Here is a 15777-nt window from a genome sequence, read left to right on the forward strand (position 1 = left end):
GTGAATATTTCCTCTAACTAAAGGGATCCCTGAGATTGCTCTCAATTTTTCAGCACCATTCAGTAGCGAGCTTAATGCTTCAGTACATAAGATGAATAGGTAAAGTGATAAGGGATCACATTGCCTAATTCCTCTAGAGGGTTTGAGTAGGCATTGAGGATTGATAAGTATAGAATAAGTAACATACTCAACAAACTTCATCACCAGTTCAGTCCATCTCTGACTGAATCCCATTTTTCTCAATATTGTTATTAAGAAATTCCATTCAACAAGATCATATGTCTTGCTCATGTCAAGCTTTAAGGCCATGTAACTTGATTTTCTTGATAATTTGATGTCCATGGTGTGCATTGCTTCATAAGCTACAATGATGTTGTCTGAAATCAACCTACCTGAGTTTTTAATGAATGAATGAAGTACTGATTTCAAAAGAAAAAAAATTGAGGCTTTAGAATTCTAACAGAGTTAAAATCTCAATAATAATATGTTGACATAGCATTTCGATCTTCTAACATTCTTATAAGAACTATAAACACTTAGAACGAGAGAAAAACATATAAATTGGCTTTTGAAATATTTATTTACAATTTATACACTCAATAATAAGTGTTGTGGATCCCTTTTTAGGTATTTATTTGTCTTCACTTTAAGCCTCAAAATTTGAATAATAATTTTAGGAAATGTTGATCATGTTATATAAACTCTAGAACATGTGGTGCATGGAAGACATAATATTTACGGTTAAAAGCTAATGACATCCATCTTGGATTCTAAAATTCAGAAAAGAAAAACACTAAATAATATCTTAATAGGCTACATTTTAACTAGAAAGGAATAAAACTCGCCTCATTTTTAGCATAAAATTCATAAACTTAGTGGGAGACATTTCCTAAAACAAAAATTGGAGGATTTATTTTTGGAAAAAGCTTTTCATCAGCCACCGTTTCTCATCATCTGTTGCACATCTTACGTGAAAAGTAGCATTTTTTTTTTTTAGTTTTTTCCCTCCTTCGTACGTTTCTCTCTCACAGACCATTTTCAAGTTCTTTGAGCTTCGTCGCCCATCTTCTCCTCTACCCTGCGTCGTCCATCCTCTGCAAAGATGCAGAACAGATCCCCTCCTAAAGCTCGTGAATAGATGCCTCGCTTGTTTCCTTCTGAAGGGCGGCGAAACAGATGGACGGCGAAATAGAGTTAGGAGTCGCGGGTGTTGGGCGACGAGTCGAGGGTGCATCGCAGGGTGGCGCTAGTAGAGGGAGGGCGATGCAGGGTTCCCGTAAATAGGTGGGATGACAAAATGGTCTGTGGGAAAAATAGGTGGGTGGCAATGGGCTTCTGAAAAGTCACCGGTGCTGGACGACAGTTGGGACGGTGACGCTTGAGGGTGTTGGGCAACGGGAGGAGGGGGATGCGGGATGGGTATTCAAAAAAGAAGAAAAAATGGGATCTGAAGATGGAGGTATTCAGAAGAAGAGGACAAAAAAAAAAAAAAAATACATCCAAGTCAAGGATGAGGTATATTTGATGAACAGTTGCAGATTGAAAAACTCTATTTTTTAATCAAAATGAGTAGAAATGAAAAGATAAATGCTTTGGGTTCTGAATTTAGGATCTAAAAAATGTCTCGAATGAGATTTTTTTTTTTTATCGAATGATTAAGAAAATATTTTTTAATAATAATGTGAATTTTTTATTTTTTTTTAAATATTAATGATAAATAAAAAAATACATAAAAGAAAGAAAAAAAAAATTACACTATTTAAAATAATTTTTGAACCCCGAATCGTAGCAGTAATCAAATGAAAAATAAACTTAAGTAAAGGGATATCTTAACAAAAATAAATTATATATATCGTAACGGGAGTCAGGGGTGGGTCCCAGGGAGTAAAAGCGTGCTCCTGTACTTGTCGTGGTCATGGACCTTACCGTTCCTCCCTTCGAATCTCTCTCTCTGTGCGTGAGCCTCCCCCCTCCCTCTTTTCGATATTTGAAGTGAAAAATAAAACCCCAAAAAAAAAAGGGAGAGAACGAGAGGCAGATATAATATGAGTATGAAAAAATAGATAGTGAGAGAGGAAAAGACACAGCCGGCTCTTTTTCTCGGTCACCAAACAGCACAAATCTCAAGCAGCAGACAGTGTGACTGTGGACTGCCTGAAACGATAGACAGCAGATAATTTATATATAGAGAGTGTTGTGAGCGTGTGAGCTAATCGATCGCTTGGTAACGGCTACTTCTTATCGTGCTTAGGTAGAAGGACTCTCTGGTTTTTGGTTTGGTAGCCGCTGCTATAGTAATGGATTGCAGAAATGACAAGTAAATCTTTCTTCCCCTCACTCCCTGGTTTTGTCATGGAAATGTAGATTTTTATTGTGTTTTTTTTCTTAATCTTGTTTTTTGAGTGGAATTCTGGATTTTTTTAGATGGGTTTCTTCGTCTCAGCATTTTATGAAATCGTCTTTGATTGATTTATCTTTTATACTTATACTCGCCTTTTTTTGGGCTGTTTGGTTTATTTTTAAGGTTATAACTTACAATGAGTATATTATTTGATGGGTCATAATTATTTTCTCCACTTTTTCCTTTTGCTTTTTCTGTGTTTATCTGTTGGATGATATTGCTGATTATGATCCCTTTTACTCCAGCACTCTGTCTGTGTTTAGATCCAGATTACGCACGCATCCCTTCATTCTTTATTTGATGTTCTTTCCGGACCCTAGAATTAGACTAGACCCAATGCTTCCATTTTACTTTTTCTGTTTACTGATTGAGTATTTTTCGGCCGAACGGTTTTCCAATGTTGCCATTGTACTTGTCTAATTGCATTCTCTTTTGACCCTTAAATGGAAAAGGTTATCAATGTAGACATTACCAACTATCATTAAATGTAATTTGGAGCCGGAGGTTCTCGACCGCATTATGAAAATTTTCCACATTGGCACTGGATGAACTTGAATTTTCGTGCTTTTGCATTTACTTTGTTTAGCTTTAGAAATGTCTGAAGATGGGTTTTTCTTCTTTGTGTGCAACTGTAGTAGTGAGTCATGGGATTGGCGCAGAGAGGAACATTGTCCCCGAAAGGATCCCAATTGCGGTAAGTACTCATTCTGGTTCTTAGTTTTCTCATCAAGTGGTGTACTTGAATGAAGTGCGTGATGTCTATGTTGATAATGGTTTTTTTGAGCAGACATATCTGAATGCCTATGGAATGGAGTGCCCCAGAACAAAGAAGATCATTCCTACATGTTCGATGAAACAACCCCTGTCAAAGATTGCAGGGAATTGACTTACCACGTGTCTCATGGTGGTATGCTTTTTTTTTCTTCCACCGTCCTTTTCTTTCCCAATATTCTTTGACATAATCTTGCTTATTCGTGCAGTTCAGTGGATAGTGTCTTTTCTTTTGTTTGATAAGTAATTCATTTTACATTAAAAAAAATCTAGTTGCTCCATTGTTTTTCTTTTTGATAAATTGCTCGATTGATCTCCCAAAAAATCTAGTAGACACTATCCACTAGACACTATACTAGTGGATAGTGTCTTTTCTTTGTCATGATAACTTGAAAGTGTGCATTTCAGGGAATATGAACAAGGAACCAGTAGAATGTAGAGAGACTTCTTCACAAGCAAAGAGGCGCAGGATGCTACAGTTCAACATCCAACCTATGGATCCTTCCCATATTAGTGAAGAGAGGTCATCTGCATTCCTAAAATCACATGTAAGTGTTGGACAACTCTTGTTTGCACTGTCATATCAAAATTATTTCGCATGGTTCAAAAGCCATATTATGGATTGGGTTTTGTATGATGTGGAATAATATCAAATGCACGTATTAGACGTCATTGATGATGCTTAAAAATGTTTGCGTATTCATAATTCTATTTCAATAGAATATCAATGTTCTCAATTAGAAAAGGCTATTATCCAGATAATATTGCATCGCATTTCCTATTTGGTATCTATGTCATATAGCGGTGTGAATTATCCGACTCATGAAATAAAGATGTTATTGCTATTCAGTATATCGAGAACTTGCCTCCAGGCTTTAGCCCATTATGTCTTTGTGCCTTCTTGACCTCTAATTATTTTTCTATTATTTTCTACATGAATTTCACAATTTGCTATCTCTGGAACCAAAATGCGGTTTGGAAGATTAGTTTACCAGTGTCATGGCATCCCAATGCAAGAACAGAGATTCACATTTGACGTGGATATTGTTCTGAACTATCATCAACATTGTTGTTTTTCTATGTTTAGGAGAGGGAGGATTCACTTGAGGAGTTTTTTCCTGAATCATCACATTGGGATTCTGGGCCTTCGGGTTTGTATCTCGAATTATTCTTCACCGATATGATTATGCACTATTTTTTTTTTCTTGTTATTTTTTAATTGAAATGCGATATATCTCAGGAAATGCATCTGCCTTCACTAATGAGAGCCTGGATCAATCATCTGAAGAGTGGATTGCAGAATGCTTAAATGATACTGAGATGGATTTCAACCATGATTATTTGTATGGTTCTTTGGACTTTATCTTTTTAGTGTAGCCACTAAATTACATCAATCTGATTTCTTTACAATGTGAGACTCAGGAATTTTTCTGGGGCATCCGAACTGTTCGATATCACAGGTACATGTGATTGTTTTTGCTTTGTATATTATTTACTCTTGTTTCTTCATGATTTTCTTTCTATACTTTCTGCATGCAGCATCAGTGTTGATCATTTTAGTTAGTTTTATCTTGTAGAGCTGTGCGACATGCCACCCGAGTATGAAGCTAACATGGTTCAGAAGACTGTTACTCAAACTCCTCAAAAAATTGTTTTTAAAGGTTTTTCTCCATTCTCAATCTTTGTTTGTTGCTTGTGTTTATTGTAGTCAAAAGATCTATGGATCCGCTTTATACTAGTTATTTTCTCCATGTCAATGTCGCAACCATTCTCTGGAGACAATTGGATATGGTGCCATAATCTTTTGTTGCGAGAGCCATGCCATCATGGCAAAAAATAAAAAATAAAGGTTATGAGAGATGTTAAACACTATGGTCTCAAAATTAATGTTCTTTTCATGTACTTGAGCTTGAGGTTACGACATTATCTATCAAGTGCTGCAAGATTGTTATGCCTGGGATCAATGTAGATATGCACTATGAAATAACAAAAATAGAAACTAACTGGTTCAGAATCTGTTTTGCCTGCATAGGTAGGAAATCTTTCATAAGTACTCCAACTAAGTTGGCTGCTTCGGTTGCCTATCCATTTGCTTTCATTAAACCCAGTGGGGCCCATGGAGATGTAACTTTGAAAGAGATAAACCAGCGGATCCGTACACCACCTCCTTCAAAATCTGAGCAAGGTACTGAAGATCCTGTCGTTTCTTACCCCACTTCAGCTTTCTCTGGGAAGCCAGTGGTTGGAAAAACAAAAATTCGCACTGAAGGAGGAAAAGGAAGCATCACAATTATGAGAACCAAAGGTTGAATGAATAGATAAGCATTCTTCCGGACTTCACCGTTTCTTGCCCTTCTATCTTTCCCCAGTATGACCTGGGGTTGATTTTTGCTGTAATATTGTGTGGCCCACAAGTATAGAAGTTGGTACTTTGCTTTTTTGTTGGACTGGTTCTTGGAATTCATAAATTACATCATCAAAGTACCTTTTACTAGTTGTGTTGTAGGGGTTGAATAGCTCAATACATGGTGACTTTGAGCTAAGATTGTAATTAGAATCTTGATGCCTATGATATCCTTTTGTTAGTGCTTCAGAAAAGCAATGTTAAATCTTTCACTGAATTTCTTATGGTGAAGAAAGCTTAGATACTGTAATTTTATATCTAGGTTGTGCATTGGAGATGGAGTGGAAAGAGAACACTTCATATATTCATGCCCTATAGACCATTAACATCAGTCTTTTTTTTATGGACCATATTTTGGGAATCGGATCATTTGAGTTTGTCGCATCAAATCGTATTTTAGCTCTTTTTGAATATGATGTCTTTTCATTACATAATTGATACGGTGAGTTTGTGAACTGTTTCTGATATTTTTGTTACACATTTTACTTCACCCTTTGAGATTAATCAACTAAATATATCATGGATTAGATTAGTATTTGTGGGTTGGGCGTCCTCTGATAGATGATTGGCATCTTACTATAAGTTCATGTGTGCATCCTTTCAAATTTCATGCACTTCATCTCCATCTTCCTTTTGTCTGTAAACCATAGAATAATGAGGACTCTTTATAACCCAATATTTTGGTAATTGTCATTCTGGATTATATGTCGACAGCGTAATTCATGAGTAGTAATAAAGCTTGACAAATTAACAAGCAGATTGAGTGATGAGGTGGACCATCCCTAATGCAACGGAGGAAACATTTCAAATTAGATTATGAAATAAGATGTTAGTTAGAAGAATCTGTGGTTAAGGACATGCATTATAGCTGCTCCCTTACCTTAGGATGGATGTCTACAATTAACCCATAATTTTATGTGTTTTGTTTTGCTTTGTTTTCCAAATTTCCTTCCTTGGTTTTCGTTTGAGAACCAGAAATGGTTAAAGATAAGGTAAACAAAACAAACACGCCAGAAGTAAAGCAAAAGCAGGTTCAAATTTCCAATGTCTACTACATATATGTATTTTCTTAATTGCGTTCACATGCATGCTTTCATCTTTTCCTGTGCCTTTAGTTGTTGAGAATATAAAAGGCTGTTTTTGGTATGATGACACTCAAATTTTTTTTTTTGGTCCCAACAGCTCTCTCCTTGCGTGGGAGTACAGAGAAAGTAGAAATCCGAAGAGCCAAGGTCGTGCTAGGGGTGTGAAAAAAGGGAACCCCCCCCAAAAAAAAAAAAAAGAGAAATGAAAACATCAGCCTACATTCTCAACACACCGTGTTGAGTTGAAGAAAAAAAAAAAAAAAAAATTCTTAAAGGTGTGCTGCAGCTTCTGGCTGATGCTCAGCATTACTCAAAAAAAAAACCCCTCAATTCATTCCACAAAGCCTCACACTACCATACCAGGAGGAAACAAATAACCCAACATTTTTGAATTATGGAAAAATTCTATCCTCTAGTTATCATTTCTTCGTCATCTTCTTATTTGGCATCCAATAATTAGATGATAAGTAATGAATGATAAATAGTCTTACAATTATTTAATGCTGAATTAGAGGATGCGTATGATGACAAAAAAGATTGTATATAGCATTTCTCTTTAAATTATTGTTTTCATATTCTTCTTCACAATTGGAGGAAGAACTCATTCTGTGCTTGCTTTTGTAAAATTGACACGAAGCACCATGACCAATAAACCCATTACTCCTGCCATTTTTGTTTTCATATTCTTCTTATATATATATATATATATATATATACTAGTAAGATGTTACGTGCCTGAGGCACGTATGTGCAGTTCAAAGCACTAATATATTTTATTAAAATAAAAATAAAATACATATATCTTATTATTTTATTACTAATATATATTTTAAAAACTATTGAAAGATAGACTATTTGTAAATTATTATAATGCTTTCCTATTATAATGAATACGAAAAGATAAATTTACATAAATATGTTTTCCTATTATAACATATTTTCAAATTGGAAATTGAATCCATGATTATTATTATAATAAATCTGCTTTATTAGCATATTTAAAGATATTAATAGTGGAATAGAAACCAACAAAAACCATAAAAGTAGCCATAAATAGAATGTAAATGAAAATACAATTGTATCCCTGTGTTCTGTAATTATTACAAACGGATGGAAAGTTAATGAAAATCAGCATATTCCGTTAAAACAAGAAATTTTCGTTAAAACAAGAAAATTCCGTTTCATAGGCTCTTTATATATTTAGAGAGAGATATATATATATATATTTTTTTTTTCTTTTCTTTTCGATTGGGGGAGGGGGGTTTCGAACTCTAGACCTTTATTTTAGAGGCTGGAGGTTATGTCAATCAGAACATAGACGTTTGGCATATTCTTCTTATATTCATTTCCAATGTCTAGACATATGAAAAGATTCATATATTTAAGTTGTGTTCATCGTTATAGCATTTGATAATTTGGTGGATCTATCATTGTTAAGCCACTTTAAAGATTGATCACTTCTTCTTCAGAATAGACCATTTTGTTAGCCCATGGAGACTTCAATATATGTCTTGAGCCCTCCCTCAACAATCTTTGCAAGTGTAAGCTTCTCAATTATACTACATCAACAAAAAGATTTATAGTGGAAAATGTTGTGGTTTTTGGTAGTTTTAGGTGATAATTGTCAAAATTATTAGTTTGTGGATGATTGCAAATCCATTGAATTTGAGGGGATTTTTTTTATATTTATCCCTAAAAATGAATTTAGGAAAAGGCAGATTAATATATACTTGATTTTTTTTAGAAAATTTTGATCAAACAATTTCATGACATTAGATACTTAGGATTCGATCTTTGTATATATATTTTTTCGAAAATAACCTCTTGTAGTATGAAATAGTGAGAAATAGGTTTTTCAATTTATCTGTTGCAAATTTTTTTAGTTTTGTTTAAAATGAAGAATTATTAATTACTAGTTGTATTAATAAAGTGATAATAAATTATTATTATTATTATTATGTTATTTGTAGTGTTGAATTTGTGATGTTGAGATTTGAAGGTCAATTAATTTTAGAAGGAAGATGATTATTACAGCTACAAAGAGATTTCACTATAATTGTAAAAAACAAATATGGGAAAATTGGTGAACCAATTCGGTCTGGTACTGGTTCCTACCTAGCAAAACCGGTTAAAAATCGATTCAATTCCTGTTTTGGATTTAGAACACTGACTCGAACCTAACTGGACTAGTACATATATATTATTTTTAATTTGTTATATTATATATAAAATATTTTTTATATGATTTTTTATATTATATATAATTTTTTATATTATATTATATATATTATATGCTAAATTACTAATTAATATAACATAAAATTTTAAAATTTTATTATTCATGTCTATTAATCTTATAACATAAAATTAATATAACATTTGATTATGATATAACATAAATGAATCTTATGATTTTAAATATAACATTTAAATTTCGATATAACATATCATTTTTAATTTTATAACATAAAATTAATATAACGATATGGGTTAATTACTTGTCAAAGATTTGTTGGAGTATTATTTTGTTTATTTGTAAAAGTAGAAAATGGGACCGAATCGGACCAATTTGGATTTCGGTCTTGAATCGGTCCGGTATCGGTTCTTAAATTTCTAAAACTTGTGTATATTGGTTCAGTTTTAAAAAATATCTAAAACTAGACTGAATCGGATTAGATACACCCCTAGATTTCACAAAATAAATTTATAAACTGACGTGATTTTATATGATACGATAGATCTATTTTATAATAAAAATAATTTTATAATTTGATGTATAATATAAAATTACGTTATTAATAAATTTATTTTTATAAAATTATTTTATGGCTAAATCATTTACGTCTAAGAAATAGAATGTAACAATGATTAAAATGCTTTTGGATATTAAAAAGCAAACGGAGGGTCAAATTTCTCGGACTACATTTTATTTTGCTCTTTTCTTAAGCAACGGTTCCAAAAGGGGCGAGTTCCTCCGTTTCCCCCTCCATGAATGCTCGTGCTACCTATACGAGAGCATAAACTATAAACCGAGAAATCCAGCACATTCGTATCCAACTCCAGCTCAAACTTTATACTATCTTCGAGCTTCAAGGTACGCTATCGCTTAAAGATCCTCCCATCTTCATCCGCGGCTTTTCCAACTTTTCTCCAGCGATTCTTTATTTCTTGGTTCTATACTCTGAATCCTTTCGACTTAATATTGATTTCTCCAATCCTTACAGTTTCACTTTTCGCATAGATGTTTAGTATTTAGTTTGAATTTGTACTGGCGAACAACTGGATCAGTCATTAGGGTTTCTTCATGCAAACTGTGGTGGGATTTTTTGTGTGTTTGAATGCTCTAATTGGGTGTTTTTTTATATAGGGTTCATATTGTTAGCTTCGTCACCCATTTGCAATATGTTGCTGCTTATGTTATTTTACTCCTGTCTTATCTTGTTTTTTTTTTTTTTTTGGTAACTGTGCTAACTATCTAACTTATCAAAATATTTTATTTGATCATCCTTATATTGCTTATATTCCAACTAGGAAACTAATATCCAATGCGCTACCTAAGGTGTTCTGTCTTTTGAGTTGTAAGAATACGATGCAGTTAGTCCCTAATCTCTTGATTTGTGTCCAATTATTTGGAGGTATGATATTGATATTACATGATATTGACGGTGGATGCAAATACGATACCTCTATTGGCTGATATATCCACAATGTATCAGTCAAGTTGGCATTTGACCATTTATGGTAGCTATGGATCTGTGGGTTTGGGTTTGGAAATATTTCACATCCAAGATAACCATGACATCTGATGTAGTATCTGTTAGGTATGACTCCATGATACTAATATAAGATGTTGTATGAGGGATGAACATTTGTATTTTTGAATAAGGGGTTGTGGCTGTAGCTAAACAAACTTTCAATAAAGGTATTTTTCATTTTTCAGGGATTGTATGTATTTGTTGCTACTTAGTGTGCCCCTTGGTTAAAATATGGGAGAAAATAGTCATATCTGTGGTGAATTAGAATCTTAATCATTGAGTATTAAATGTAGGGGATTTTTTTTCCTCTTGAGAATTTTCACGTTGGTTATCGTCACCGTGTTTGATAGACAAGGTGGTTTGGTGCTTTGAATTATCCGATAGTTCACTCGTTTGTCTTAGTTTTTTCCTATGCCTCTCATAGACGACACCTACCCTCCACCTGCCTTTTTTTTATCCCTTTATTCTGCTTGTCCAGTTCCAGATTAAACCCCCCCCCCAACACCACCACCACCACCACCACCACCACAAGTAGGGCCAGGGGGGCTGAAGCATGTGTTAAACCATGCTTGCTAACTCATAAACTTTGATATCAGTTTACTTGTTTCTATTTTCCAGATTTATCCACTCCAATAAGTTTTGAGCTTGTTCAAGTGTAGCAAGGGATTAATCACCCATTGAGGTTATTGTATAAAACATAGAGCACGAAGTGTTTCATCAAGCTGGATAACTACGTGTTCATTCAATATCTTCCAATAAATGAGTTGTGACCACTATTTTGATTGCCAGGTTAAATGGAGGATTCAGCAAAGAGAAGAGAAAGGCTGAAAGCAATGCGTATGCAAGCTGATCAGGCTGAAGTTCCTAATAATTCTGAAAGTTCTGGGATGCCTGGTTGCCTCTCCAATCCATTGATTGAAACTGCAACTATGGCGGTGCAGGAGTCATGTGCTCCAAGGTTTGATTTTTACACAGACCCAATGTCAGCATTTTCTGATAGCAAGAAGAGCAACAAAGCTGGTAATCAGATCAGACCAGATTGTTTCACTTCTCCAAGTAATAGTGGTTCTCCTATGGCACGGTTTTCACCATCTCTTCCAGGTAATTTGTTATGTAACTATTTGTCCTCTCTTATAGTCATAGAATGACATCAGATTACTCCATATAAAAAAGACCTTTCCTGGTTTGACGAGTGCAAGCCCGTTAAAGAGGTACGTGAGCTGGTTCAAAACATCGTGAGACAATTCGGTCCATGTATGGTGTGGGCGTTGGAGCTTTTAGAGGATAGATGCATATTTTATAGCTATGCATGTCTTTCTTCTTGTTATTGTTTTCTGATCCATGAAATTGTATTATAGAGTGAGATGACATGATGGGATCCACTTGTATTAAGAAGGAATGAAACCATTTTCATTTTTAACGTATTTTTTTTTTTCTGGTGCTTGGAGCATTTGATGATTAGGGGAAATGAACCATTTTCATTCTATGGTTTTTTTTTTCCTGGTGCTTCAAGTATTTGATGGGATAGTTTAGGAGCCATTTGTAGAGATGAAACATGGGGTTATTAGAGCATACCATCAGTTGGGACGTTGGAGTTGGAAAACATTTGAAATCTGAAAACCTTGGGCAACTTAATCCCAATCACTGACTTGGAGACGTTTGGATTTGAAGATGACTTTAGATGACTTTAGATGAGCTGAGATGAGTTGAGATGTATTGTGAATAGTAATGAGATGAGTTTTGAATGGTAGTGAGATTTGTGAGTTAAAGTTGCTGAATAGTAATGAATAGTAGTGAGATGAGTTGAGATGAGTTGAGATGAGCTGAGATGACTTGCGAATCCAAACGCCTCCTTAATGTCTGCCATGGTGCAAATATTGTATAGACATGCGTGCCGCTAACCTTTTTATCTTATTTTGAAGTTCATTTGATATATGTAGGTATTATGTATGTAGGGCCAATTCTTTAGTTGCCAATGAAAGAAAAAATGGGATTCTTGTAGTGTAATTCAATTAATATTAATAGTCCAATAATGCCCAGAATTTTGTATGATTATAGCGAGTTATCTTTTCCCTCCCCTGTTAGTTTTCTTTTACTTTGATTAAACAGGACCAAGGAATCCACCTCTTGCTCATCAAATTCAGAGTAGTTGGTCACCCAACCAGATAATGTATCAACCTCAAGGTATGGCCGGTCCTCATCAAAGTCCAGTAGGAATGGCCAGTCCTCATCAAAATCTAGTAGGAATGGCCAGTCCTCGTCAAAGTTCAGTAGGAATGGCCAGCCCTTTCTCTATGCATCCACAAGCTCCTGAAGCCTGGAATGGATCCACCGGCCCAACTAGTCATAGCTTTTCATCTAATCCATCTAGAGGGGGCCATCTTCCAAGCCCTGGCTTTGGACCAAGAGGTAGCCCTTATTCAAATACTTGGCAAGGTGGCAGGGGTCACTGGGTCAGCCACAGTCCAAGCCCTGGTTCAGGAAGAGGCATTCCTCACCCTACTTTGGGAAGCGGTGGGAGCCGCCAGTATGGCAGCAGTATGAGCCCTGGTTTCGGACAGAGTAGTGGACGAGGGCGGGGGGGTTCTCATGCTCGTTTCTCGGCACCGGGCAGAGCACTTGGTCCTGAGCAGTTTTACAATGAGTCCATGTTGGAAGACCCATGGAAGTTTTCAAAACCTGTTATATGGAAGAGCATGTACGCTTCTGTGAATTACTTGAACAGCCCTGATTCCTCCAATTCCTGGACTACAAAATCTCATAGCTCAAAGAAAGCAAGAGTTTCAGAAGCTTTGAACAAGTCAAGTCATCAACCAAGCTTAGCAGAGTACTTGGCCGCCTCATTTAAAGAAGCTGTTGATGACGGAGCAAGTACATGACACTTGCTTTGGCTTCCATTAGTGCCGTTTGCTCCACTTATGCCCTACTCTCAGGATGGCTAACTAGAAAGAGTAGTAGTAGGAAGGCAGACAAGATGTTTATTAGATCTCTGGACACTTGAAGCGCCAGAAGTTGTCCGTGTCTAATCGCCAGTTCTCCCAACGACAAGTATCAAAAGCTACTAAAGCTTTTAATTTTATGTAAAATACCTGGAAAAGTTGACAATGCAATGAGCTTCTTTTTTGTACTCGAGTACTTCTTCTCTTGGACCCAATTCCCTGGTACTTTACGTCTACGCATTCTCTCTGGCTTGCCAAACACAATCAGAAGCCTCTATATTTTCAAGTGGAAGGAACATTTGAAGCAAAAAGCTTTACATCACCCGACTTTGTAGCCTTTGGTTAGCGGTATGAATATTGATCCATGGTTTAGGGCTTTGAGGGGTAGGCATAAACCAAAGCCACACTGAAAGCAAAATTTGACATTGTTGCAAACTCCTATTATCTGATGCTGGGAGAACTGTCTATACTAGGGTTACGTTTTATGGTATGAGATAATATTAACAACATCAAAATGACATTTATATGGGCTTCAAGAAGTCAAATATATCCTCCTCCTCCCTTTTTGGCAGTAAAAGCCAACCATGCACATAAAATTCCCTAATTCCAGCATCAATGCCACAAACTAAAATCAATACCCTAGTGTGATATAGAGAGAAACTTCGCAGAAATAACTCTATTGATGTGAGAAAATCGCACAACAGGCCGGAAGGAGGGAGAGTCATTTTCGGTCCACTGGTCGACTTGGGCCTTGATCAGTGTTGTTTAGAGCCCTCGGTAGTGTTCTAGTGCGACTGTACAGTATCAATGCGTATGTCTATGACAGTGAATGGAAAATAAGTGCAAAGAAAATAAGAGAAAGAGACTCAGATTTATGTGGTTCAGCATATTGTTTACATCCACGGGTGTTTGAGGAGGAAAAATCCACTATAATATACTTATTTACAATCTTTCATGGCTTCTCATTTATCACTGTACAAAAAAAGTTAGAGATCTTCTTACTAGAGAAGATGTTTCACTGGAGCTCTCCCTCGAGAGGTTGAAGAAGAAAAGAGAGCCCGATTGGTCATCTGGTCTATTGCTTTTATCTCACCCCCATTGCGCATGTATGCCTGTCATGATGTGACCAGTCCTTTTGTGTGTCTGTCAGCGGAAGTGAGGTCTGACCCTTAGCGTGTCTGAGCATCCATTCCTTTTTCCACTTCCTTCTAACCCCCTCCTCTTACATCTCCTGCACCTATGGTCACTTCTTATCTCATACTCTCTTCCTCTCTATTTTGTCCTCTAGTATGGCTTGGTGGGCTATGTCTAGCCTTTAACAAATCGGGTATTTTATTCTCCGCAAACTCCATTGAAGGATGGAGGTGGCATAACTTGAATCTTTTTATCTAGTCTATATACAAATACAATGAAAGTGGACTGCTTTGGATATAATCCTTAATGACAAACCCCCCGATGCCACACTTTGCTGCCTCGGTTGTGATGGTCTGTCTTCCTATTCATGCACAATAATCACTGACGTGGGAGTGGAATCTTTTCAAACTGGATCCGACAAGCAGATTTCAACCGAACATCATCAGGGGAAAAATTAATGCACATTTTAAAAGAATTTTATGTACGTGCAAATGCAATGTAATTTCAGCTTCAAAAACTGACCCCACGTCTATTTTCAGTGACTATGTTCTTTCTTTTAGACATGATTCCTTATCTTTAGAAAAAAAAAAAAAAGAGACATGATTCCTTATTTCCAATTCTGATTCGACGTGGAAAGTTGTAGCAAATGTCTTGGATCAATCAATCACGGTGCACTTGTATTTAACAGTAGTAATGAAAATCCTTTATGGTCGCTGGTTTTACATTCAAAACCTCCTTTAGGTGCTCATTTTATTTTGTACGAGAAGCATGGGCGTAGACGCATTGTTTTCGACTCATTTAATTATTATAATTATTTTAAATTTTTATATAAAATAAAATAAAAAATTTAATTTTTTTAAATTTTAATAAAAATAATATTAAAAATATATATTTTAATAATATTTTATTTAACTTTTAACTTTTATTTCAATTCATTTTATCTCATTTTATATATAATAACAAATTACTTGTGAGATTTCAATTCTGTATACAAATTTTAAAGATATACGTTTCGTATAAAACTTTTATAAAAAAATAAATTTTATTATAAAAAATTGTGAAAATTTTATTTTATTTTTTTATAAATTTACTTTTATAAAAAAGGTTAGCACTATTTAGTGTTTGTTACTAACATTACTATATGAATCTATTGTTTTTTTATTTCTAAAATGTTTTGATTCCATAGTCTTTTTTCATTTTTAAAATGTTTAGACTCTTTTATCGTACGTGTCGGATTTTTGTTGCTGTTGTTGGTTGTAATGAGTTATTTTGCTCGAGGCTCTCATTC

At 35.1% G+C, this 15777-nt stretch overlaps 2 protein-coding genes across 2 annotated transcripts; both read left to right on the top strand.

The window, feature by feature from the left end:
- Positions 1 to 1983: 1983 nt before the first annotated feature.
- LOC109006016 (protein XRI1) lies at positions 1984 to 5788 on the top strand. Its single transcript, XM_018985150.2, has 9 exons — positions 1984 to 2317; positions 3037 to 3095; positions 3189 to 3308; positions 3581 to 3720; positions 4260 to 4323; positions 4413 to 4515; positions 4595 to 4632; positions 4750 to 4833; positions 5205 to 5788. The coding sequence occupies exons 1-9, from the start codon at positions 2298 to 2300 to the stop codon at positions 5480 to 5482; spliced, it is 906 nt and encodes a 301-aa protein (XP_018840695.1). The 5' UTR covers positions 1984 to 2297; the 3' UTR covers positions 5483 to 5788.
- A 3785-nt stretch (positions 5789 to 9573) lies between these two features.
- On the top strand, positions 9574 to 13548 carry LOC109011117 (protein SICKLE-like). The gene is made up of 3 exons (XM_035684826.1): positions 9574 to 9755; positions 11206 to 11517; positions 12526 to 13548. Exons 2-3 carry the CDS (start codon positions 11211 to 11213, stop codon positions 13293 to 13295), a joined length of 1077 nt encoding a protein of 358 aa, XP_035540719.1. The 5' UTR covers positions 9574 to 9755; positions 11206 to 11210; the 3' UTR covers positions 13296 to 13548.
- Positions 13549 to 15777: the final 2229 nt, after the last annotated feature.

This window comes from Juglans regia, chromosome 1 (assembly GCF_001411555.2).
Source record: "Juglans regia cultivar Chandler chromosome 1, Walnut 2.0, whole genome shotgun sequence".
Lineage (NCBI taxonomy): Eukaryota > Viridiplantae > Streptophyta > Magnoliopsida > Fagales > Juglandaceae > Juglans > Juglans regia.